Here is a 27546-nt window from a genome sequence, read left to right as displayed (position 1 = left end):
GGAGCTCCAGGCCAGGCAAGGGAGCTCCAGGCCAGGCAAGGGAGCTCCAGGCCAGGCAAGGGAGCTCCAGGCCAGGCCGGCCACCGGCTGCCCCCAGACCTGTGCCCAGCTATGAGGATGGCATCAGCCAGACACAGCCATGGTGCCAGGCTCTGTGGATACTCTTGTGATTCCCATGCAGAGCTGCCAGGTCTTGCCAGTGGCTCCAGGACAATTCCTCCAGCAAATGCGCCTGTCATCAGCCACCCCACCTTGGGCTGACACGGCCCAGCCTGGGGGTATCCACCATGCCCAGAGCTGCAGCTCCCTGGGTTATCAGTGGTCTGAGGGACACAATCCCTGTCACCACTGGATAGATATTCCTGCTGTGCTTTTTCAACAGCAAAAATTCACTCCACTATTTACTGGCTTGAACTTCCAGATGGGTCTCCACATCCTAAGACTCCATGCTCTGAGGGGTCTGACTGTCAAGGTCTGACTTCCACCCAAGGCCAGTACATGGTCAGTAAAATCTAATTTTTATCAAATGATTAATTTCTGGACCATTTCCTAAGCAATCACTTATAAAAATTACAGCATATCTGGGGACAAAAGCAATTGGAAGAACCAGTTTATGGCCTTTGCTCTTATTTTAAGTTATCATAATCAAAGCTGAAATTTTTGGTCTTCCCTCACTTATCAAATTACACACAAATTCATTTTTAAAACCAAGCAAATTACTTTTTCACTAAAATAAGAGTTTGCCAAGAAGAAAGGCAGCTGACTTATACCAACACCTCTGCTTATTAGCATCATTGTGCTAGCATACTACTTTTCTTCATTAAGAAGGTTTAAACAGAAGAAAGCAGTACCATTTCAGCAGACTGGGCTTTGTTAGGGTTGTGGTTTTTTTCTTTGTTTAAAGAAATTTGCAGAAACCTGGAGGTTACTGCTCCCATTACCAAGCTTAGAAATTAATACTGGTTCCCAAACCACAGATACTAAATACTAACGTTCCCATGCCTATGCACTCAGAATACAAAACAACCAGCTCCTCTATGGCTCCAAATTTCAAAAAGTTGACAGCTCACATCACCCTATACCCATTAATTGTTAAGGACAACTCAGAAATACAAAGACATTTCCTTAGATTATGCTATTTTAAAAACACTAGTCCTTTCACCACTAAAATTAGTACCAGAGACATGCAAGTTTTTGGAGGATTTGCTTCTACTGTACACTCCTCTGTTTCACACCCATAATTAAAACTGGGTAAGTCTCCAACTTTTTAAGATTTTGGTGGTTCACAAAATTCTTGCCTTCAAAATACTGTGTGGGGAACCAGCACTGATGCATTTGTTAGAAACTAGAATTCTTAGTCTTTGAGTTTTTAGGGACAAGAAGGCAAGTAAGTTTTGTTTTGTTGCTTGTTCCACAAATAAACTGACCAAGATCAGGCAATGTAATTCCCACATGGAACAATGCAGAAAGCAGTCTTCCTTCTGGGTAAGAGTGAGGACAAAGAACCCAACCGCTAAGAAACCCCAGCAGCTGGGCATCAAGGCAGGAGCTGGAATGGAAGGGAGAGGCATGACGGGACACTCACACAGGGAGAGAGCAGTCCTCAGCCCATGGGAAGGCACACAATGGCACAGAGAGTACAATGGCATTTTTTGCCTGCTTATGTTATAGCAAGCGCATATATGCCAACTGCCTCGATCCGTGCATTTTTACCTAGTATTTTCCAATGTCTAAAGGCTTCTGAGTAACACTGTACAGTAAATATTCACAAGGTTTCACCTTGAAATGGGCTGTGCACGTGGCACAGTGAAATCACGTGCTGCCAGTGTACTGTGACAAACACAAAAGTAATTTTACTTAACATAGTAAAAGCAACCCATTATGTAAGGCAGTGAAATTAATAAGTTCTTTTCCCAGTACTAAATATTGCAAGAGGTTTTATTTTCTATCAACAGTACTTGAAGCCATTGAAAAACATCCCCAAAACATCAACAACATCAGATTTGATATAAACACTCATCCCATCAGTTAATATCTGATGTTCAGAAGGAGTTCAGAAGCCTAAAATTAGCGCTGCAAGCTGTGATAATGCACTGTGTAGATCCATACACAAAGAACCTGCACACTCTGCTTGCTCCCAGGGAACGAGGCTGCAGAGAGGAGACTCCTGCTCTGACACCAGGACAGTGCAGGAGGGAGAGAAGCAGTTTGACATGAATCACTGCAGAGAACCTAATTTCCACATCTTTGGTGTTACACAATCACCCAAGAAGGACAACTTGAACTGTGCCAAAACCATTGCAATGGAAGAAAGTTTGCTTCCTACCACTCCAGATAAAGAACAGTATCAACCCCCTCTATTTTTTATTTTCTCACTGAACACATGTAATACAGAAAGGTATTTATGTAATTTGTGATGCTATCACAACACACACACATACAGTAGCTCCCTTGTATGGATGAGTACTGAAGTATGTCAAGAAACTGAAAATAAAAAAACAGAAATAAAATTGGGAGAGTGAAGAGAATCCAGAAGTTGAAGTATCCCGAACATTTTGCATTGCCAGGAAAATTGATTTTAAGCATAAAAATGCTCCAGCCAATCTTTTACTTGCATTACATTTCTTGTCTGGTTTTGTAAAGTGAAATAAATGCAGCTCTATCACATCTCCTTCCACTTTTCTTCATTATAGTGTTCTGTATTTCAAAATTAGGCTGATTTCAGTAAAACTGAAGAGCTGGATTTGAGATGGTGCCCTCCCACTCCCTGCTGGGAGATGTCCTGAAGATGTTTATCATTAACAATAAAAGCAACGTTCAGACAGCAGCAGACAGGACTTCTTGGTGCCCTTACAGAAGGAAGGCAGGAAGATCTTTGCTGGCTGGACACCATGAGCACATTCCAGCCCAGCTGTGCACATGTCTTATTAAATTGGCTGGCAAAAAAAAAAAAAAAACAACAAAAAAACAAAAGGCAAAATACAACATGAAACCCGAAGCTATGTCTGTGTGCAGAGCAGGAGGTGCTGCAATGGGAAAGTGATGGCAAAACACACAGGACAAAGCCACAGACAACCAGGCTTCACTGTCTTCACCACATATTAAGACTCACATATCCTTTCTCAAAATTCAGCAAACTCGGGCACCAATTTCACAACCACTTTAAACTGGCTGCTGCGAGCTAATACTGCCACAGGCAAAAAGCATTCCTGCCCTCTCCCCCAGGCCTGACCACTCAGTCTGAGCCTCTGACCATCTGCTCTGTCCACAACAAAGAGAGAACCATCCGCTCAAAGGCCCAACAGTATCACAAACCAAACGCCTGCTTGTGCCACAGCTGGCAGTGAACTGAGAGAGGACTAGCAAGAATTAAACTGTGACTTGATCCCAGGGAGAGGGCTGCAGGCCTAAGAACTGGGCATAAAAATAAACTTGGCTGTGAGCTGCAGTAATGATCAGTTTGTCAGTTCCTAGAAGCTTTGAGGGGTACATAGAAAAAAATCAGACTTCCAAGGAATTTCATCTGATTGATATTCCAGTGCATAAGCTGGGCTTGCTTACACTGGAGCCTGCTTATGTTTACATTTAATACTGTCTAAGATGATTCTGTTGTAAATATTTTGCTTTAAAGAGATTGTTTGGTTACTGGCTACTATTATTATTCTTCCTGGAAGGAAGAGAATAATGGGCCTTGAGCCAACATCAAACATCTTAAAGCTGATCAATTGAGGACTCCAGCATAGTTACTTAGAAAATCAACTTTGCTGCTGTGGGGGGTGTATGGAAAGAACCCCGATTTGCTACAGGACATCACAAAGCCAGCCTTAGTAAAGGAGCAGCAAAATCATAAAAAAAAGTAGTAGTACTGCCTTGTATTTAGAAACAAGTGCTCTGAAGTACCAGCATGAATTAAATTCCCAGAACTGCCAGAACCACAAGGCAATGGATTTTGAAATATGTGGATTTTTTTTCTCTAGCAGCTGCCACTTTGGAGAGTGTTTTACATGCTACAGAACAAAACAAATATATTGGGCAAGATTACTGGTTTTGATGTTCACTTTTCCAAGTGAGCAAGTTTAGAAGTTCCTCAGGTTTCAGAAAACTGGAGTGAGTCCAAAATAAAATAGATGACTGAGTACAGAGGAACAACTTGACAGGCTTGTTGGTGCACAATCAAGTGACAGCATTTTATGCCTTAGTATCAACTCCACTTACACAACATGCTTGTTTACACCAGAAATACAAAATATAACTGCTACTCATGTAGCACGTGTGTACACATAGAACGAAGGTTTCGGTACAGAATTATGTCATTTCCAGGGACTAAAATCAGGAAAGGACATTGAGTCCATTAGATTTCAACTGTACAGCCACAGCTATTGTGAATCTCTGCCACCTGGACAACTGGGACAGGGCAGAGGAAATAGCAGACAGACCAGGAGATCTGCAGGGCTTTCAGCACATCCTTACTATCTGCCAACTCCAGCCTCCCTGGATATGTTCTTGTCATCACAGAAAAAGGGGATGAGTATGACCCTAAAGGTCAGAGCCCACCTTCAATCCGAATAGAGACCAAGTCTACAGAGAGAAAAACTTGGCACTGACCAGTTCCTAGGTGTCACTAGGTATCATTCTCACTCTGTGGCAAGCAAGATGTGAGCATCAAGCCTTGCAATACCACACACATATATATAAATTAATCTAATTTCTGTGGCTATTAGAGCAGTCACAAGTATTTTTATAAGCTAGCTGGTGGGTTGCTTCATGACCCACATGATGACCTTTGGTCAAATAATACATGTCACTGTGATGAGGAGGGGACTGCACTGTGGCAGTTTAAAAACCTTTCCTCTGACCTTAGAAGCCAGGAGAGGGCCAGTGTGGCATCTTTCCAGGCACATACATGGTTACATGTGGCTTGTCAGAGGCTGCAAGCCAAAATGAAACTGAAGAAAACCAGTGCAAGCTAGTCCATGCCAATGATGAGCAGGGCCAGAGCTTTTACAGAGTACTATATGCTTCTCATTATAATCTAGAAAAGTGAAAGAAGTAAAAACAATTACTTCACGAAGCCCACGCTAATACAGAGGAAAACCAAAATGCTTAAGAACTCAGATGACAACTTCAGCCACGTGGTAACAAAACACAGCCACTTTTCCTCTTAGCAAGGAGAAGAGCCATGAATTCCATTTGAATACCATATGTACCATCACACAATGATGAACAGCTCTCAAAACTCTCAGTGTACATCACATAAAACTGACAGATCTAACCCAGCTCTACAGATAATCCACAAAAATTGGAAAGTTTTAGGCTCAAAGGTGGAAGGGTGTCCTGAAAGAGGCACACCTTCTCCCTAATGCACAGAATTCACCACAATGCTCCACAGAAATCGGGGCTTTTCCAAGAGCCAGACATGACAAACAGGTTCTGTGCAACCAGCAGGGCCACACAGAGAGGACACAGCTCAAAACCACTCCTGGCCTGGCAGGCGGAGAAAATCCTGTGGGGTAAAAACATAAGAAGGTGATCTGGCTAAAAGAGAAGGCTTCCTTTCAGAAAGCTACTTTGTATAGAACAGTGAATTAAAGTTTTTCTGACAATCTTGCCAAACAACAAGCGAAAACTCAGTTATGTAGGAACTGCTTCAACCTTGCAGGAGTCTGGTCTAATTGCATCCTTTACAAAGCAGTGCAGATGAAGAGTGTCACACCAACCTGGGTAACTTGTTATCTGAGGAAGAGAGAACAGAAAATAGGACAAGAACCTCTTGACAGTGGTACTTCTTTCTCTAATACAACTTGCTGAAACAAAACATCATTGCTGTCATCTTTGTGGCCAGCAGCACTCTCTGACAGGGCAGAACTTCCATAAGGCACCAGAATAGGCAAAATTTATCAGGAATTGGCATATTAGACACACTGATGCCTCTTTTCCTACATTTTTTTGGTATTGTTGAAAAGATTAACCTGCTTCCCAGCTGCACAACAACTGCAGGAACATCTACACAAATTATAGAGTAAAAATAATTCTTTTCTATACAAACACTACATTATGTATTTGTTTTGTAATAGGAGATAATAGGGTTTGGAAATATTTTGACTATTACTGCCCGAGATAGCTAATGATGGCCTATTAGACAATAATATTATCACAAACTACGTAAAATTATATGTCATATTTATCTATTTCTGTTTATTTTCTACATTTTTAAAAGGTATTTGTAATTGTTCCATACTGTTATGGAACTCTCACTGAGTTGGATAATACAAGAGCCAATCAAAGACTGCTACTGAAAAGCTGTTATAGGTAGAAACAACACACCACTTACAAATCTGAAACGCCTTCCAGGCTATTTACATTACTTGGATATAATTATTTAGTGTTATACTGAATTACACCTAGTGGATTTAAAAGGTGGCATTAATTGTATTATTTTGAAAGTTAATTTGACCCTACATTTGTCTTTTAACTTTAAAAATAGTCACGTGGTTATTGATTGCTATTCAGCAATAAAACTACAGGTTTCATTGTATAGAAAGTGATATACACTCCCTCTTCTGGTTATATCTTAAAAACACAGTTTCTAGACTTAAAGTGTGTATCATATGTTAGATTTTAAGTGTATCATATTGCTTGGAAGAAAAAAATCCTCAAGGCAGTATCATGTTTCTTTTTAAAAAGCCAGTTATCAAAACCAAATAAATAACAGGTGAGAACTACTTGACCTAATGCCAAACTGAAGTAAGTAGCAGCTACTTTTTAGTTGTACCTAAAACCAAAATGTTATAGATTTCTTTTAATTTGGTAAGAAAAATACCGTCCCAGGTTTTTCTGGAAGCGTGACTCGTGCCTAATTCCTGGTTACCATTCTGTGCACTATTGCTGTAGGTGAGAATATAGATTTTAAAATGCTGCCTACTTTTCCTGAGGTGGCAGATCAAGTTCCTACAAAACATTGTTTTTATGTTGGTCCAGCATGGGTAACTTTCTTCCACCTAGAACACTACTCCTTGTCTTCTCTGGGCGACATTCTTCTAATAGCAAAAGCTTCTGGAGGCTACACATGCATCCTACTGTCCAAAAAATATTATTCACAGTATAGAAAATGAGAATTGTGGAATAACATTAAGAAGTCCAAACAGAAACAGTAAAAGCAATGCATAAGAAACTAGAACTATTAATAAGTGCACACACATGCATATATCCATCTCTTCCCTTGATGCTGAGTGCCTGATAAAGCCAGGAGATGTGTCTCAAGTAGGACACATTCTTGTTGTCTTCACCCCCCACCAAAATGTGCAAAAATCCAAGAATGCCACAGCATTACACAAACCACATTAATAGTATTGCTGCCAAAACACAGAGGGGAAAAACTTGTGAAAAAGTTTCTGTTTGTTTTTCCCTGTTTAGCCTCTCCTCTTTTCTACCACTTTTACCCCGTTATAGAGTAATAAAACCAGCACTGTACCTACTTCATTCTCCCTCCTCCAAGGTAATTTTGTCCTACCTTCCTAATTTAGCTTCCTCCTTATTGTCTTCATCTCTTTCACTTTACGTGTGTGTTACTCAAGTTCTTTGTTTCACATTTCCCTTTTTAGCTATTCCCTGGTGTCCTCTCTCTCGGACACATACACACACACAGACTGCAAACCACTTAATTCCAGATGTGCTCAGGCAGCCCTGCCAAAGCTGCCATCCCCCTGCCTGACAAAGCTGGCCATCACTGCCCCAGCCAGGTACTGCACAGCCAGCTGGACTGGGTGCACTGCTATCTTTGCAAAAAGCAATGTAAATGATGGTTACTGATGGGATTTCTTATCTGACCTACACAGTTGTGCTTGCAGAGAAAAAGAGACCATCCCAAAGTTGTTCAAGAGTCATATATGCTGGGATGAGAGGGCACAGTCTGTGGAACTGGAAACTATGTATGGGGGGGAGGCAAAAAAAACTCAAAAATTATTTTCTTCATGACAGTTCAATACTCAAAACAATTTTACAAGCTTCCCAGAATACTCCTCCCTGGAATCACAAAGTGCTGTGGTATTCATCTGAGGTTTGCAGTTCTTGGAATAATCTACACAGTTCATGAGAACACACACTTCTCCCCAGAAAACAAATGAGAAAATCCTTATAAATAATTCATCTGCATGTGGTTAACTTTTGAAATTAACCTACTACTAACCCCACCCTCCAACATCAAGTTCGTATCTCCATGGCTCTCACACATTCCCATCTCTCCAGAACAGCAGAAATTCGCCTCTTTTTTACTTCAACTCAGGCTTCTTCCACCTCCCCAGCTCTTTAACAGGTTGCAGCTTCATTCTCCCGCACTCAGCTTAGGGCAGTGTGCCAGCCCCTGCGTGCCCATGGCCTGCCCTCAGTGTGTGCCACCTCCCCTGGCTGTGCTCCAGCCTGGAGGAGTGGCTTAGGCGCTAGAAAGAACCCTTTTAGCTGTGAAGGAAACCTTCCAAGGATGTGGATCACGTAAGCTAATGCAGAACGGCCTTCCCTGACCCTGCAGAAAATCAGGAATGATGGTTGGGAGAGCTGTGTCCTGCTCCACGTGCCACTTCCTCGCACAAAATGAGTTCTGAGTGATGAAACTTAACTTCTAGACTGGTTAAATCCTCTGGTTGTCAGTCACTTTTAACTATAGACCTGATGCAACTATCCCACCTGGCTTCTTTCAAAGTGAAGCTGTAGTCAAATACACTCAATAGCAACTTTTTATTTGATTTATTCTTTTTAGATCTTATTCCAATCTGATCAACACCCTTTCGTCCTCTTAAAAAAACTATTTCTGTGATAGTGAACCTGGCACTGCTGCTTCTTTTCCCACAAAGATAAAGTATTTGTTTTTCTTTCTTTCCACTTGTTCTTCCCCATCAACATTTATTTTAAAAAGCAAGCAGTCAGTCCCAGTGTCCAAGCAAATACCCAGCCAGGAGATCACTATAAAGGAGCAGGATTCTCATGGAACCCTTGCATAATTTTGTATGTTAGATTTTTAAATATTTTAACATTTCAGTAAGAATAGAATAAAAAATATACTCTTTTCAGCCAATATTAAACCAAAAGGATTTTTGCATGTAGGTCTTCTGCTGTCAAAACAACATACGATTTTCACTTCACATTAACCAAAAGTAAGAAGAGCCTAAAGCACATCAAGCACTTGAAGTTTGTAGTATTTTAGCATACATGCAGCTGTAGAGAATAACATGAGTTACATGGTAAGCAGTAAATTGAATAATCAGTATCTCTTAAATCTAAGGCTGAACATCATTTTTTTCTCAGCTAATACTTAAAAATTGCTTCATGTCTTCAACCGGAGCTTGACAAACCCATGTACCCACAAAAAAGGAGGAAGTTTTACTAGAAAACTGCCATGAACTTCTTAGACTCCCTGTGCTTTCATGTAATAAACAAAGACCACGGCCATTCTGTGTACAAAAATAATCTGCATGTGAACAGTTTGTGATGATATAAGTAACCACAGCACAAAACTCCACCACTCTGTAAAATCTGCGTGGCACATTTGGTATTCAACTTGGGGGTGCACATTTCAAAGCTCAAAATATGTTTACAGAGTTTCTTTCCACATTATAGTATTTTTTTTGTTTAATGATACATCATTTAAAAATTACTAAATAGCCAAAACTTTTCTTTTCCTTCTGAAATGAATCCTGTGCTGACCTCTGACCCTGCTATATGTCAAGACGATTCTTGCAAAAGCTACAGAATTTCACAAATCTCTACCAAGAAATTAAACTAGTTGTTGCTGGACCCACAGATTAAGGTCCAACTGCTGGAACTTTGACTGTGTGAACTACTGTGAGAGGACTGTGCATTTAAACAGAAGCTCCTGAACAGAAGCTGCCAATGATAATTTGTTAAAACACGTACATTAACTGGAGCCATAATATGTCAGATGCCACCTGTGCATGTTTGGCAATATGCTTGGCAGATTGCTCCTGCACATCTGTGACATACCACAGAATATTCAGGTTTTATTTTGGTTGTTCAACTTCTACAGAAGATCACTGATACCCAAGAAAATTCCCCATGATGTATAAAAAACCTTTTCACACTGCATAAAAAAGACTTTAGTGACCAGTGGACATTAATTACTGCAACAAATTGCTCACTGCCTGAAGTATGCAGGCCACAATGAAGGCTTATCCCTCCAAAATGGGGATGAGCTCAAGCAATCTCCCACGAGAAAAAAAAACCACACACACAAAAAAGAAACCAACCCAAAAACCAAGCAACAAACAACCCAGTCCTCAGGTCCAATGGCTTTGGAACAAGATTCAGTACATTCCTTTCTTTTCTTATCAGTTTCAAATGCCGCCTTGTACAGACACTTTATCTTTGACTTTGTAATCCATGAATCCATGCTAAACACACTCTTATTCTACTCTAAACAATACATACACAACAACTGAAAAACATTAAATACTGACAGATTTTTCAGAACAATTAGCTGCTGCCAAATTTAACCAAAATACAGTAGGACAAATTTATATTCAATTCACAGTGTGAGAAGAACCCAAACATTTAACACTGCAGGGACTGTAATACTTAAGTTATGTATGATACACATCCAAAATACATCAACACACAACAGAGATCATGTTAATAGATCATTTTTCTCAATTAAAATCACATGTATCATGTAATCTCTCTGAATCCAGGCACTTAACACCAACACAAAAAAAAACCCCAACCCTTTAGGACCCTGGAAGTGAAGACCTGCAAATGAAAGGTGTGTGTGGGCTCTGGCTGAGGGAGGAAGGACCTTGGTTATACAATTAGATGAAGGAGAATCACAAAAGACCTCGAACAGACCCAAGTAACCAGCCAACATCCCTTTCTCTACTGCCAGCATCTGCCCTCCAAGTACAAGGTTGTGTGATGCTCCATTCCAATTCCACAACCTGCTGGAAACCTCCACAGATGATGGACATGTCTGTATAGTAACCCTGCTTCTGATTCCTATACTTCAGGTTTAAACCTGCACTGATTTGAAACCAAAATGTTCAAGCAACTCCCCATCAGCTCTCAGGACAGCAGCAGCAGGCAAAGCTCACGGTGGTTGCTCACCTTTGCCACCGTGCCAAACCCATGGAAGTTAATCAGAACACTTGGCATAGCTTTGTAATGACTCAACAGCCCAACACACTATCATCATCTCTTTCCAACACGTACTGTATTCATGGTTTTCACAATCACTACATGAGTCACAGGCACTCTCAGTGTAAGTTTTACAGGTAGCCTTCATTGTTACTGCTGAGAGTTTAACCCTACTTCTGTATTTATGGAAACTAAGGCACAGAGGGGAAAAAAAACCTCTAAAAAAAACAAAATAAGGGAAGTTAGGAGGAAGAAGCGCCTCACATCTCTATGTTGATGCTACTTTCACACTACTTTCTGAATCACACAGCAGCCCAGCCAGGGCAGAGAAGCAGCTCTCATTAGCCAGGAGGCTGATAACCACAGGGAGATGAGATAAACGTGTGGAACAGCTGAAATGCCAACAAAAGGTCACACAGCCTGAAAACCACGGCACTGCAGGGCTTCCACAAACAACCTGAAATAACTGTCATGATGGCTTGCTTCCTCAAAGAGCAACCTTTGGGTGCAGCACAAGAAGTGTATCTAACATGTCTCTGAGGAGGAAAGAATGGAAATCAAAGGGAGACAAGCATATCCCACAGTCCTGAGGAGCGTGACAGCTGGCACATGATCATCCAGAGGGTAGAGAAATACTCCTGGAGAAAAACACATTCTGGGAACAGGTCATCATGATAAGTCATCCCAGGTGCTTCAGCCACAACACTCAATGTCTGAACATCATATCTTTTTTCCATCTTTCACCTCTGAACTGATCTCGACTCATCCCAGGAAGATGCTGATACCATGGAAGTGCAGCCATTCACAAAGCAACAGTAGGAGCAGGAGCAATAAGGGGCTGCAATCACTTGCCTGCCCCCCCAAATGAAAGCAGCTGTGATCTTACAGAGCAGAGGATTTCTCTTGAAACAACTTTTCCTTGGCTCCTGCCCCACCATGTCCCCAGCAGTGCTGCCACCCTAAGCCAAGGGGCTAAAGCCATTGGACTGCATTGCCAGCCAGCTACTATCCACAGGCTGGAAGGAATGCCACAAGCTGATTTCAGATATCTCATTATATTAGACTGCTCTTAAAAATAAACCTGAAAGTGGTGTTATGTATACCAACTTTACAAATTAAGCATAGTATACCAACACCATGGAATAAATTATTAAAATGGAAATTCATAGCCCAAACACATGCTTGGATTGCCTAAAAAAGTATAATTTAATTTTAAATTAGTATATTTTCTAGTCAAATGCATAAAACAGAAAAGAATCAATTACATATACAAATCTGTCATTTGTATCAATAAAGTATTTTAGTAAAAAGGTGACATATTCTAATTAATAAGGTTATATTTAAATTATTTCTGACTACTTATGGTCCAGAGAAAAAAGCCAACATATGTCCTGCAAAGCACTTTCAGCCTACCTAGTTAAGTAGTTTATCACAAATATGCTTTGGAAGAAATTAATTAGCTCATTAGCTCTAACTAATAGTTTGTTTAGCTTTCCTTTGACAAAAGTGACATTTTAACAGAGCATATTCTACTTCTTCAGAAAGCAAAATTCCACATGACAAATTTCAAAGAACATCAAGTACAGCAACACACACCACACCAGGAGCTGTAGAATATTTTAACAGATTAATATTTCTCTAGCAACAATTAAAAATAAAATACCCTAAGAATATAACAAAAAGATACATTGATGGACTGCAAATTTTCAGAATTTTTCAATCCTCAAAATCATACCATCAATAAAAAACTTAATTCAGGGTAAATTGACTGTGGTGAATCCAAAGGGTGCTTTACTTTTTGTTATCATGGTAATACACTTTTTGCTTTAAAATAACCTTGTGTTTTGAAGACTTCAATTTCCTTCTCCTGAGCTATAAAGCATTTAAAAAACCAGATCATTGTCTGGCAGTCAATCACCTGCCATATTTATCAGCTTTCATATTTAATTTTCTAAATGAAGGGAGAACTGTGTAAGGATTTAAAAAATGGGAAGGCTGATACAAGACTTTGAGAGCAAGTGCTACACAAAATCACCAAGTCAGCCTTCTTACCTTTCTGAGGCTATTAGATTGGCAAACTAAGGTCCTTTAATGATGTTCACCCCACCCAAGCCTGTTTTTCTCATCAGAATGACCCCGCCTGTTTCCTCTGCACGCCACAGCCCGCGCTGAGACTCTTCATTGTTCAGAATAAGCTTAAGAAATACTAAGAATAACCCCATCATTTCTAACTGCTCCCTCTACACTTCTCTTAAAGTATGAATCTGCCACTGATACAAGGCTTGTATTAGAGAAATGTTCACATTTAGAGATCACAATTCTACAAAGTGATACGGAATGGAAATATTATGTTAGCATTTATTACAACTTTTAAAAATACTTTCCATACCTTCATTTTGCAGTTCCCTGTTCGCTCTGCGCCTTTTAAATTGCAAACAGTGCTTACAGAAGAGCTGGAATTAACTTCACACAACAAGTCTAACAGCAGTACAGGCAGCATTACAACATGCCATGTCTTCATGTCCAGGCTCAAGAGACAATGCTGTACCTACTCAGCTCCTGAGCAGCTTCTGCCACCTGTCCATAAGGGCAAACACGATGCTGCTTCCTACCAGACACCTGTTTGTCAGTGTTTGGAGATCACCTGCTCATTTCATAAAGACAGCCTTAAGTGTCTGCAGCTATCCACAGCTCTCCATCACTACAATATTACTGACCTCAAGATGGAATATTCAATATGCCATCACTCAGAACTCTGTATCATCCAGTCCTCCCCCATAAATTTATTTTTAGCTGTCAGAATCAGTTTAATATGATATTTTAGAAGGAGTTATTGGACGTCTTAAGTTGATATTCAGTGACACGTGAGGAATGTCACTGGCAAGGGGTAACTTGCTCTTGGCTAGTAAAAAGGCTTACAGCAACCAAAGCAAGAAAAGCAAGATGGCCTTTTCTTCTTCTGGTTCCCAACAGCTCTGGAGACATATCAACAAAACTGGGGGTTAAAAAAAATTATTAGTACAGCCATCCACAGAATAACAAGCAAACTATTAAGAATTATGACACAAAACCTATTCAGGTTCTTCTCTGAGTCATGTTGTATGACACAACTGCAGGATCCAGCAGCAAGTGTAGGGCTATAATCCAGAAGGCAGTATAACAAAGCCAAGTGAGAGGGAGAAAGGATAACAAGTTCACCCTCTGCATTGCCCACAAAGGCCCTTCTCCAGTCTCGAGGAAGCAGAAGTGAGTACATCTTTTCTCACCAAAAGGTTGGATTACTTAAAATGCCTGAAAGGTTTTCCTTTTTTCTCAACACTAGAAGAGGTTCCCTGCCCATAGCAGCTCATATCCTTATAAACACCAAGCCAACCAGGAGGTGCACTGGCCTAGAGAAGAGACAGTGTACAAATACATGCACACACAGGGAGGAAGGACTAGTCCAGAAGATGCTTTGTCCATCAAGTTTTCTGACCAACTACTAACAAACATTTCATTAATTTCTTAAGAAACAAAAAGCTGAATTCTGAAAAACCTCCTATCCAAATATTGGCATTAAATTGTTTGAGGTTAATTTCTAGTCTTGAGAGGAGCATGGAAAAGCAGAACTGCCAACCACCCCCAGTCAGGCTTGGAGGAAGTAACCAAGCACTTGAACGGGTGTAGCACTTCACATTTTCTCAGTCCTCTCTAAACACTGGCCAACCAACACAACAACAGCTTCCTTACATAGTTTATATACAAAACCACTGGACCAGTAAAACAAATACAAATTGATAATTCCAAAAATAAATAAATAGGCTTACAGGCTATTGGAAGCCTACTACATTTTACAAGTTCCCCTGTAAGTTCAGCTTTCAGTTCAAGTTCACACTGTACCAGAACCCATGTAAAAATAATCTGTATAAATACACAAAGAGAAATGACACACAGAGACACAAACACACTACACATATTGGCTGTGAAATACACTAGAGATGTCGTTTCAAAACTGAACTGTAGCTATGCAGCATTTCAAGAAAGCATTAAAAACTAAAAAGAACAAGATCTTTATGTAACTGCATTACAATGTATATAAAAAGATTAAATACAGGTTATGTTCTTTGACATTTTTTATAATTTAATGATCTATTTACCATCAATTAAGAAAAAAAAATGCCAGGCTTAATCCTGATTTAACCTCACCCTTAATTATTAAAAATAGTTAAGCACTTACCATAATGTGATTGAAATGCCTGTGGTTTTACGACCTGATTACAGTGGTTACACATCACCAAATAGAAATCATCATGAGCCGGGCAAAGACCAAATATTGGCATATCTAAAAACAAAAAGACAAAATGGCATCTCTCAGCTGCTGACAATTATAGAAAAACAGTTTAATTACAGAGCCGTGACACTAGTGTTGAATCAAAATTTTAGAGACATTTGTATCAAATTTGAAAATGAGGAAAAAAAAGCATATAATGCAATAGATAATTTTGTGCTGGAATATTACAAAAGCAAAAATCTTACTACAAAGATAAATGTAAAATGAGCGATTACTTTTAGAAAACATCTATTAGAAAACTGATTTAGGACTGATTATTTTATACCAGATGCAAGAATGCAATGAAAAAAGACTGACTTCAATTGAGACAAACACAACATAAGAGGGGATGTTTTAAGTATTCTGAAAATGGCTTTGGATTTTATTCCAATGTCATTAAATGAATTCAAAAGTGAACTTCATTTGCTATTTAATTTTTTTAAACCATTTTAAACACACAGTCATTCACTGGGCAGAATTACATGCCTAATGGTTTTATTTGTTTAACAGTGCATTATAGTCCAGCCATCTGCTGCCAGAGATCCATGGAACAGCTACACAGGGGAGAGAACCAGAGATAACAGTATGTCAGAGCATGTGTGGATTGCGGAGATAACACACATACTTGGAGACTTTTACAAATAGAATTAGTTTCTACAATTTTGTTTTTAAGAATACAGTTTTTTAAGAATATATATAACAGTTATAACTGCATTCAGAGACTACTGGAGCAATAAATTCAGCATTCACTACACAACTTAAAAGTATTATTACATTTACATAGCTGAAAATGTTACTTAATCATTAAAAGATAAAAAACAGGAAACAGCAAACATAATACATGGCTAAGGCTCTGTAACACTATTTAAAGGTTAAAAATTGACATAAGCAAACTTTTTTTCTTTTAAAAACCCTCAAGTAATAGATTTATCTTAACAGAAACTTAGAAAATAAGTTAAACTTATTTACTCTTGTGCTAGAACTGTGCTAGACCCCAGAGTTTTGTTTTACAGCTAATTTGCCTATGCATGCTTTCAGTAACATCCACTGCTATGTCCATTAATAGAACAGCAATTATGAAATAAATTGAGTGTGTTGCACATTGAGTGTGCTGTAATTCCAGGCAACTGCTCACAGAAAGACACCATCCATCCTGTCCACTTTGTTCCTCATTGACAGAGAACATATCCACACCAAAACTACTTCCAGAATTATTATGTATCTTTATCATAAAAACATTGAATACTTTTATTTAAAAGACATAAGGTCTATCCCACACATTCCACACATCTTACTGGTGCTAGATCAGAATTAAGCATGACACCTGCAATAACAGCCCCAACTGGATTTTGCAGTTGGATGCAAATACAATGACTGAAGACATCTAACTTGGCTGAAACAGATCACAGCTACCCTCACCTAAGTCACAGGCACCTTTTCACAACCGAGGTTACATCAAATAAACAAATAATCTGGTTTGCATGTCTTTAAATAGCAACTCTTGCTTATTGATTTATATAACATTTAATGAAAAAAGCCTGAAAACCTGTGGCATACCCAACTGCTGCAAGCCAGGCAAAATTAGTAAATATATGCTGAGGGGTGGAAAAAATCAGATAGGAATAATAAACTTCTATTTTTCAATATCTACTTTCAGTGATGTAATATTAAGCTACGTAAGAAAACAAGTATAAGCTTAAATGTGATTGCTAGTATTTCGTGCAGGAGTATTCTCTTTGGGTATGCCTGTGTATCCAAGTTTATACAGGGGTCACTTTCACCCAATACCCTGGGATGAATGGGACAGTAACAGCATCCCCTGCCTGATATTTACATTGTTAACAGCCCACAGAGAGGCTTCTCCTGTGTGATGCTGAGGCAACTGTAAATCCACACCCTGGAACCTGTTCCCATAGCTGTACCTTTCAGACTGAGCTGGATTCTCAGACTTTACACCAGCTTGTTCTGAATGCAGGGGGGAATCGTTAACAGGAGAGAAGGATTGCAAGATAAAGCACTCCTTCACACCAATCAGAGACATCACATCCACATACCATCACTCTAAGAAACCTTCTATGAATATTTGCTGGCAATACAGAACTGCAGTTTTAAATGGCAACTGAGACAAATTGAGAGAAATTGACGGAAACAAAAGTATTCTCCTAGTTCAGTTTGAGGATCTCAAGAAATCTGAATCATTTACAAAGGTCCTTTACACAGTGAAACACCTTCAGTTTTAAAATCAACTCCAAGTGACAGAAAACAAAGACAGAACACACCAGGAAATACACAAACTCACAAACTGACCATTCTATGAAACCACTTGACACAGAGAAAAGGATTTGCTGCACACAAAATCACAACCTGATTTCAAATGAAGTCATGCACAAGACTCCAGCCAGATCACACAAATCAATGTAAAAGATCTTGTACCCCACAGTGGTCTCCTACAGCTCCAATATCAGAACAATATCTCAACATAACCAGTGAAGGAGTAGCAAAGGTTAGAAGCCAAAATGCAATTTAACAATGGCTTTGAAACTCTAAGCAGTGTGACCCCACCAAGATCATTTAAGGCAACTGTAAGTGACCTGAGCCCACCCTTCCCAATCCAGGAGCCTCATTCTTAGGCAGGTAAGCTCTCACATCTTTAGTGTGCCTCACTGTCATTAGCTGAGCAGGTTTCAGGGAAATGTTACTTCTCTGTGTTCCAACGGGACAAACACCTATGTGGCACTGTTAGAGAGTGACAAATTAGCCCATGAAAATTTTAGAGAACAAGATACAGAACAGTTTAACGAAACTTGCACAGAAGGTATATAACAGGAGTAGGTGATGGATGCCTAATTTTTCTGTCCCGTGTCAGCCATTTATGAAAGCTCACATATATCATGCAGTTGTTATTCTAACATCTAATACTTTATACTGGTCCACTTCATGACATGCACATTCTCTATTTAGAAGTCTAATGAAGTTTCTAGTATTTCATCAGTGTCGTCTCAATGCACTGTTACTCTGGGTTTGAAGATTACTTTTTGAAATACTTCACTATGTAAAGCCTGTGCCTCTTAAGGAAGAGCCTGGCAACCGTGATTCATATGTTCCTCTTTCAAAGCTGGGCTCATTTAACTCTCTCCATCTGGGAATATTTTTCAAGGTCAAACTAAAAATTTAAATCAAGACCTCAAACTAAGACCTCAAACTTTCCACGTATTTTTCCATAAATACAGTTTTCATTGTATCAACATACAGATACTATTATAAGAGCTGTTAGTTACATTAATTCTATTAACGCTAGAAAGAAAAACAACTTCATTTGCCTCCATAATAGGAAGCCTCTGGACACTGTCATCTCCAGAATTCACTTCTTTCAAACATAACTGAGTTTTTTAAAAAATAACTTCAAATTATGCATTACTGCACTCTTGACTAAGACCAGAACAATCCCATACACAATTGTGACATAACTGCATCAGTTGTTGAGCATGTAATAAGGAAAATGCTTCTTACTTGGAAAAGGTCAATGTAGCATCATTTTCTAACAAAAAAAGAAAAAGCAATAATGGATAATTTGGCATATTGTACATCAAGTAAAATAGAGCACAGCATGCCTCATCTGGAAAACTTTCTTGCACTGATCTGCCATCTCTTCTTCTCTGAAACACACTGTGGAAACACACAAATGATTCAATAATTTTTTTGTCTTTCCAGCATTCTCTTTCAGGACAGCTACACTAAAGAAGCTCATGCTCATTAGAACTGTGCTCATGTACTCTCCATCTCTTGATTCTATTGCTTAATATCATACAGAACACATAAAACAGGCTAAAACTACCACAGGTAGAGAACAGGACAGCAGCTTGCATTTTAGCCACTAGATTTCAATGACTACCAGTGCTACGTACTTTAAATGGATTTTTCTTTTTTAACTCCCCAAATAAATCAAATCTACAAACCTTGTTGCCTCTTCAGACAGGGACCATTGCAGAGTTCATCTATCCTAGTATCTAATAAGACAACATCCCTTCTAGAAATGAAATTAAATATCAACAAAAAAAGTGAGGACAGCAAATGCTGGAGGAAAAGAGTAAAGGCAGCCTGTGTGCAGAGACCAGAACATCAGTTTCCTATTTGCCAGAAGTCTGCTTACTGCAATTCAAAGGAGGAGAGTGAAAACTGAATCAGAGGAAGAGAAAGCAAAACTACCAAGAGGTGAAAGGGCAAAGAACAAACTATCAAGGTTATGACAAAAGAATAGAAAACTTGATCAAAAAAAGCAAAAGGAGTATGTAAAAGCTCTGCAGAAATATTTTTAAGCCAGAACATTGCTAATGCTTGTTCTCCCCTACCCATTCTCAGCATAAACATCTGCTTATTAAGATTGGTTTTTAAAGTCGAAGCCTGATTTATAACAAAGATGTACACATTACTCACCACTAAGTGTAATTTTACAATGGACATTGTAGGCTGATGCCTGATATGAACAGTAAAAAGTTTCATCTACAAAGATTCCACAGAACAGCATAACATACCTTCAGCACTACAATAACCTGGTTATACTTCCAGAATAATTTTAATCACTATAGTTAATATTAGATGCATTAAAATCACAGTGCCCTACACTATTAAATTTATACTGACAGCCCAGCTATAACTCTATTATCTATCTCTATTATAATCCCCCAAACACAGAACTTAATTTTTTTTAGTGGAGTCTGATCCAAATCCACCTTAAGTAAATGTACTAACTTTTATCAATTTACTAGTTTTTCCATTAAGACATCAGGGAACCGTTTCAGAAGTACTATATAAGGAAATTGTAAACAGATCCCATTATTTTGAAATGTTGCCAAAATCTGGATTGTTTGAACTATTTATTTCATGGACCAAGTAAATTTAAGTTATGTCCACCAACAGCTATCTTGAATACACTTGTTCTGTACTAGCTGGGTTTTGTCTGTTCTCATTAGAAGGTAATTAGTCTTGATCATACTAAGGTAAAAAATATGTGAGTACACCTTGTTTTAACTTACCTGGCAGATCTCTTTCTTTACAGGCACACTTTTAGTAGAACTTTTATTTAAGAGAACTCTCCACTAACATCTGAAAAATTTTTGAAAAGGGGAGAAAACACCACAGTTGTGATAACAAAGTAGCTGACATCTTGGAGGAAAAGAAATTTTGTCACAACTCCCATAATTTGCTTGTAACGCCTCTCTCAGGTACTGTCAGATCCTGATAAAGCAATAAAAATATTGCTATTGTTTTGCCCTTTATGGCTGTGGTGAACATGTCATTTGTCATCTGAAAGCAGACAAAACCTCCCAAATGACTATTTTTAAGAGCTTGTGATCTGAGGGAGAGGCACGAAGAAGGAGAAGGACCAGCACTGAGGACCACATGAAACAGCCTGTACCAAAAGCAGGCCAATGTGAGACAGAAAGCTCAGCTCTGTTACCATCAGACTTGCAGTCAGCCCCAAAAACTAGACTTCTGCCAAGAAATCTGCACAGCAGGTAAGTCCTGCTGAATCTATTGCTGACACTAATTGTCAATACCAAGTAATCGTCAGGCCAAAGGAGACTCTTGGCTGCCAACTGAGACAGCTACAAACAGCACTGCAATGTATCTTAACTAACCTGGTTATCTTAAGTAAAGCTCCCATTTATTTAAAGTAATATAGGCCCTTATTTTAACTGATATGAATGTTTTATGAAAAAAATTAAGTGATCAAAATTAGGTCCTCAAAGCTTCCCTTTTATACACAGATACTTCACTTTCTGCAACTAAACAATTTTTTTCTAAACAATATCTTCCAAACTATTTTAGAGAAACACTCAAGTGCTTATCATTCATGAACAGATGTGTTTTTGTATACTTATCAATGCTGACGTAAAATTAAACTACTGCACTTTTTTTACCATGTACCATGCAAGATGATAACAAAAGAAGAGTATTTCTAAACAGATATTAAGAACAAAATAACTAAACCCATACAGAAATTAGAGTGCTCTGGTTTACACAAGTTTTGAACCAAAGGAAGAGATTCTAATAAAACATACATACTTGAGGGTTTTCTGCAAAATTTCAAGTAATTAACACTTAGGTATTAATAGAACACAAGTATTTTATGAACCATATGTGCAGGCCTAACAAATTTATGCCTGCAAAGAACATACATATAATTAAACAAACAAAACATAAAATGATCAAATCCACACTCAGAAACACTGTTTTCAAAAAATGCCTCCCATAAGGTTTATGTTCATGTTGCCTCAGATACAAAACAGCCTTTTAATACAAAATAAAACAAACCAAATGCACATTCCTATATCAGAGCTGTTTCATTTAGGTTCAGAGGGGAAGCACTGCTGAAGTATTTTCTTCAAGGTAACCCATTTTCAAAATTCCTTGCCAACTCTGCTCTGTACATTAAATAACTTAAGTTTCCTGCACATACAGCTTTGCAAGTCCAGCTCCTTGAGGGGACATTTGAAAGGCAGAGCTCTCCCTGAGTTCTGAGCATAAGTGCATGAACTTTGTTTCACTGAGTAGTTGCTGATTGATCAGCTGAAGGAAGGAACAGCTGAAGACTTGATTAACTGTTTTGACTGTGTTTTCCACTTCAGCAAATACAGCAATTACCCAGCATTTTATTGAATACTCAAACCTCAAAGTTTTGGCTCAGAGAATTGACTTTTCATTTCAAGGCCAAAAAACCCCACAGTCTGGTTTAACTAGACACAGGAGCTGCATTACGAGATTTGATCACTGTCATAAATCTCTACTAGGGCTGGAACACTCGGTTCATCTCTAAAAGGGGAGTCCTCTCTATTCAGTCTCCTTTCAAAACTCGTGACAGTCTGTCTTTCCAAAGCTAAAGCTCTGTAGATTTTACTTTGCTTTTCCCAAATTCAAGACAGATTGCCCTGGTGAAGGGATAAAGGATGACATACCTCTTTTCCATAGGTTCAGCTGTGTTGCATTCCCAAAACCCCATCCCCTGCACCATCCCCTGGAGCTACACTTCCAGCAAAAAGGTTTGCTGCAGGCAGCAACACTCCTCTGTGCACACACAGGTGGCAAATCCAAACAGCCATCCTTGTGCAAGGCTACAGGCACAGCAATTCCCCCAGAGCCCTTCCTCCCTCTCTCTGCCAGGATGCAGAATAAAACACTAAATTTTAGTTCTCTAAAATTTACCAGTTCTGGAAAATGTCTGTATCATACCCAAGGATAAAAACTGAGCAGCAGATACCAAAGAGAAGTGTGTCATGTACACGTGCACCTGCAGCCTAGGGCACAGCTGGGAATTCTAATTTTAGGCTCCCAAGATTTCAATGTTCCTTTAATTACATATAAAGCATATTAAAGTAGACATCTAAGTATTTAGTTAAATTCCTTGTATATGAATTCATCTAGACACAATTTTTTTGAAAATCTAACACAAAATGCATGTCAAATTCTTCATTCAAACTATTAAACAGGTTTTCTAAGTTTATTGTACAGAATAATAAATAATTTCAGTGAATAAGCTTACAGAAGATTGACTGTAGAAAGATTGATGAATAAATTTCTCAATGAAACACAAGTAGCATATTTTAATCTGCTGAAAAGCTTTATAAGTCTCCCTACTCACATCGTATCCTGTTAAATCAATTTTTCATCAGCAATTTGAATGAAGTCAGTCATCTGCAAAAACCATTCCCATTTACTTTTTAATGAGTTTTCAGATCTAAAGATATTTTTAATTTCTCCAACCAATTTGTATATTACACAAATGTTGAACACGTAATTTGTCATGTAAGATATCTTCATTCAAAGTCATGCATTATTTTTAGTTAGCATGATCTCATCGTGCCGCTGCTGTATTTTGGGAAAGCCAAAAAACTATTATTTATGTTTTTCTGTAAAAAAACAAAAACAAAAACCACCAAACCAATTCTAAAATAGCTTAAGGAACCCTCAATAATTAATTGAGTTTTGCAATTATGACACAAAAATGAAACTGAATTCAGGGAATAAAAACCCTATAATTTGCACAGTAAAATTAAAATCTGGACTAAGCTAAAATGAAAGTTTACACAGAAACACTTCAATTATTATGCAGAAAAGGGGGAGAAAAGTTCTGGATAAGCCACTAGTCAAACACAGCCTCAAACTGAAATAAATCACCTACAGAATATTCTAAAATGTATCTTAAGTCCCACAGCCTGAAGCACACTACAATTATGAATTGTTCTAACATCAACAGGTTTGGTATTTTTCTCCTGTTTCACACACAGCACTCCGTGTACCCTACAGCAGCTGTACTTCTGGAGTAGGAAAAAGGAAGTTTGTTTTATTTAAACCTAAACTCACAGTTTACATAAAACTGCTCGTCGCAGCAGAAGTATTTTGATACGACGTGACTGCAAACGGTGAACATGTTCCAGGCTTCTCAGCCTCTCCCATCTCCTACCTAGACATGCTTTTAAGGGAAAACAAACTTGGCATCTGTGTGGCATTTTTGCCTCTCTCCTGTGTGACTGTCACATCCAGCCATGTGACTGGGTGTTGGCTGTAACTCAGTGACTGATGGAGACAAGCAGTAACAGCCACTTCGATTTACACATTTTCTTATTAATGGGAACTGGAAGAACAGTGTGCCCATGACTACATCTTTCGTGATAGGAGAACACCCCAACATTTAGCAATAATAAAGTACACCTTTTCCCCTGCTACCTGGGACATGCACAGTGCTCATCTTTTCACCTCGTCCCTGCTGGCCACAGCCCCAAATCCCACATGACAGCAGCATGGTGTTAATTCTTTAATTTGTGCAAAGAACACTGGCCACTTTTCACATCATGCACCTCTTACCTGAGACAGCAAATCAACCACATTCAGCATATTCAAAAAATAGTAAGAAAAAACATAAGGAAAACAATACACAGGACCTGTCAACTGAATTATGTATCAATATTTTCTTTTATTAGGCAAGCCAACTACCTAAAGCCACCCCACCCCTGCCACTCCCATTCTCCATGCACTGGAACATCCACCTCAAAAATAAGACTGTTTCAATCGTGCCTCATATAGCCATAAGGAAACTGATGCCTGTTGGTTTTCACATACCAGCTTACACTTCCTCACTCCTCTCAATTTGGCAGGCACTATTAGTTTTTCCATTAAAATTTACTTCCTTTGCTTTGCAGATTTACTGGGACTTGATTTGATACAATAAAAAAAATAATGTAAGTTGCACAGCAACAGGCTTATAAATGTGGTATGGCAAAAAAAAACCCCAACAGCACTGTGATAGTTAAAAAGATCAAAAGATAAAGTGGAAAATAAAACAGTGTTTTTGTTATTATAGTGCAGTAAAAGGGCTAACCTACTTGTTATGTATTTGAACACACATGTAGTTACACAAAGTATTTTGAACTTGGCTACTGCATACCTTTAGACAAAGAAATATGACAAAATATGATATATAAATGATTAAATATTTCAATTATCTAGCTGAGGAACAGGCAAACCTGAGTCCTTACTTCTTACAGTTGATATATTCCAGCACATACAGAGCTACTGTCATCAGAGCTTTCCTTCCAAGAGAGACCCCACCTGTTCAGAAGGGTTAGGCTTTAAACCCGTGCTAGCTGTCCTCTGACACACAGTTATATGAATTAAATAGGTAAGCAGGGAAGAAAAATCAGGCTACCCATTCACAGAATAAGGTCAGTAATTTTACTGCTGGTTATTTGTGATACAGCACAAACACAGTTCAGCCTAAAATAAATCTTTCTGGAAGTGAATTTTTTTGTTGTTATGGAATTTTGAATCCTTCTAAAGAAGAAATTTAGGTTTTGCCTTTGCATGTCACCTCCTCTTTAGAATAAACCCTACCCCTATTCCAAGACATATTTCTTCACTGTTTATGAGGAGAGGTTTGCCTTATTTTTAGAGCCTGCCTTCACAAAATCTTCCAAAATTCCGTCTCCAAACATTACACATAAAATATATGATATGTGTTTGCTACAGAGGAAAAAAAAAATAAATTAAAAAATTACTTTGAAAACACTGGGTGAACAAATCTGCATCAGGTATTATTCTTCCTTATCTGGCACTACCTCTCCATTACTGAAATCACCCATTTCACTCTTCAACCCAAGAAATGGGTTGGGAAGAACTGCAACTTCTAATATTTTTAAATTAAGATGTATTAAAGAAATCAAGATTATTTAGATCATATTATACATGCAGAAGATCTGAAAGGACTGAACTGTTTTAAAGTAGTTTTTCTGCTCTTTCATGGTCTGGGACTCTTGAACATAACCAGAACACCATATACACAGAAGATAACACCTTCAGCAGAACAAAATGAATGGAAAGGAGAAAATTTGCTCAGACTACTTAATGTTTTGATTTGGTTGGTTTGGGCCAACTCACATTTTTGACAGATACTTCTAAAACTACTTCCCTCCTCTGGTCTCTCTGCAGATAAGAGCACTCATCACATTTGGGAAGAAGGTATTGGATATTTATGAATGGACCTAAACACACAGTGGAAAGTGAAAAAAAGAACTTTTCTCTCTTTCTTAGGCCAGCTAGGGAACAAAATGCTCTACTCTAAGGAAAAAGCACTGAAATTGGCACCAGCTTTAACTTTTAGACATCTCATGTCAAAAAGGACATAAAACCAATAAACCTGATGATATAAGCAGCACAACAAAGTCATCTGCATGCAGGTACAAGATTAGACATATTCAGAGCACAACTGTGCAATGAGACACAGGCAAGTGGTGTCCTACTCCCCCAGGAAACCCCCAGACCTCAAGTGGTGGTCGTGATGCATTGTGTAACAAGATGAAGCCTATTTCCAAAGGGCAACTCACAGAAGACATATGGGGTCAGAATTAACAAATAGACACAACAAAGCACACAGTGTTGGTATTTCAAAAACACCCAGGACACTTCAGAGTACCAGTCAACTGCCTTTGGATGACTCAGGTTGAAAACAGTAAGATTAAACAGACAACAGAAAACTGAAAGGTAAACAGAATCCTTTGATATTTTAACAAATTTGTAGAGTTTACCACCCTCCAGTACACTGAAAAAAACCCAGAACATCCACCTTTCTAAAGCAGATAAAAGATAACTACTGCAAACATATCCAGGATAACGAAAACTACGGTTTACAACAGAAGCAGATCCTCTGCCAGGCACAGCAGTTGCACACTCATGACTTTCAGGACCTAGGCTGGGACCTTCAGCTCAAACTGACTGGGAGACTAAGGCAATCTCTCCTGGTGCCTATCCAGGGTAGGCAGGAAGCCAAAGCTGCTGCTGCCAAACTTGTTGATCCAGTCCTCCCAGTGCTGGCCCACAATGCACTGCTTTGTGTTTGGAGATTGCTCAGAAGCTTTTGCTTCCAGCAACAGTGTGGAACACTTGGGGAAAAATGCCAAAGGAGTCCAGGAAAGGATATTGCCAGGCCACCACAACATAGGGACACCCCAAATGCTCCCGTGAGTCAGTGACATCACCCTGAGGCACTGCCATGACGAACACCCTCACGCTTCCTGCCAGACCTCACTCACAACACTTCTCACACCAGTGCAGGAGAAGTCTTGGAGGGATTAAATTATAAATAAAACTGCTGATGCTGCACCTTACCATCATGTCTTCCTACTTCACAGTGAAGAACACCGTGTACCCAGGCTGTAATTTTTGCCTTTTCCTGGGACAGGGACCTTTCTTCACATTGTTGTTGTTATCCATGAGAATTTTGGATAGCATCGGCAGGAGGACAGAGAATTGCACTGTTGCACAGAGAACCCCTTTTGCATCCCAAGCAGTTGTAAACAAGCCTCAGATGAGACATGTTGACAGTACACTGAAGATTTTACTCCTGTGCTCTACTCAGAGGATAAAAATAGTATTCTTATCTCCAAGGCTATCAAGCTAACACTTCAGATCATTAAATTCAGGCCACAAAAACAAAAAAAAAAAACTAACAAGTTTTATTCCAGCAAATGACATAGTAGTCTGTAGAAGGCTCTGTCCAGCCTAGATACAAACCATAATCAAACCATATCAGGTACAGCTCAGACATCAAT

General features: G+C 38.9%; 1 protein-coding gene across 4 annotated transcripts in view; it reads right to left on the bottom strand.

The window, feature by feature from the left end:
• ATXN7 (ataxin 7) overlaps nucleotides 1-27546 on the bottom strand; it is an 87115-nt gene that overhangs the window by 21198 nt on the left and 38371 nt on the right. For 2 of the 4 annotated variants that reach the window (XM_015640624.2, XM_015640623.3), the window contains one exon: nucleotides 15353-15457. The exons of 1 other annotated variant lie outside the window; for it this stretch is intronic. In XM_015640624.2, the coding sequence (XP_015496110.1) occupies nucleotides 15353-15457 (105 nt within the window). Of the gene's footprint in view, nucleotides 1-15352; nucleotides 15458-20478; nucleotides 20549-27546 lie in introns of all 4 variants that reach the window. One more of the 4 variants, XM_015640626.3, reaches the window with a different exon arrangement.

The sequence above is a fragment of the Parus major genome, chromosome 12, assembly GCF_001522545.3.
Source record: "Parus major isolate Abel chromosome 12, Parus_major1.1, whole genome shotgun sequence".
NCBI lineage: Eukaryota > Metazoa > Chordata > Aves > Passeriformes > Paridae > Parus > Parus major.
This window is presented reverse-complemented; position numbering and strand designations above follow the sequence as displayed.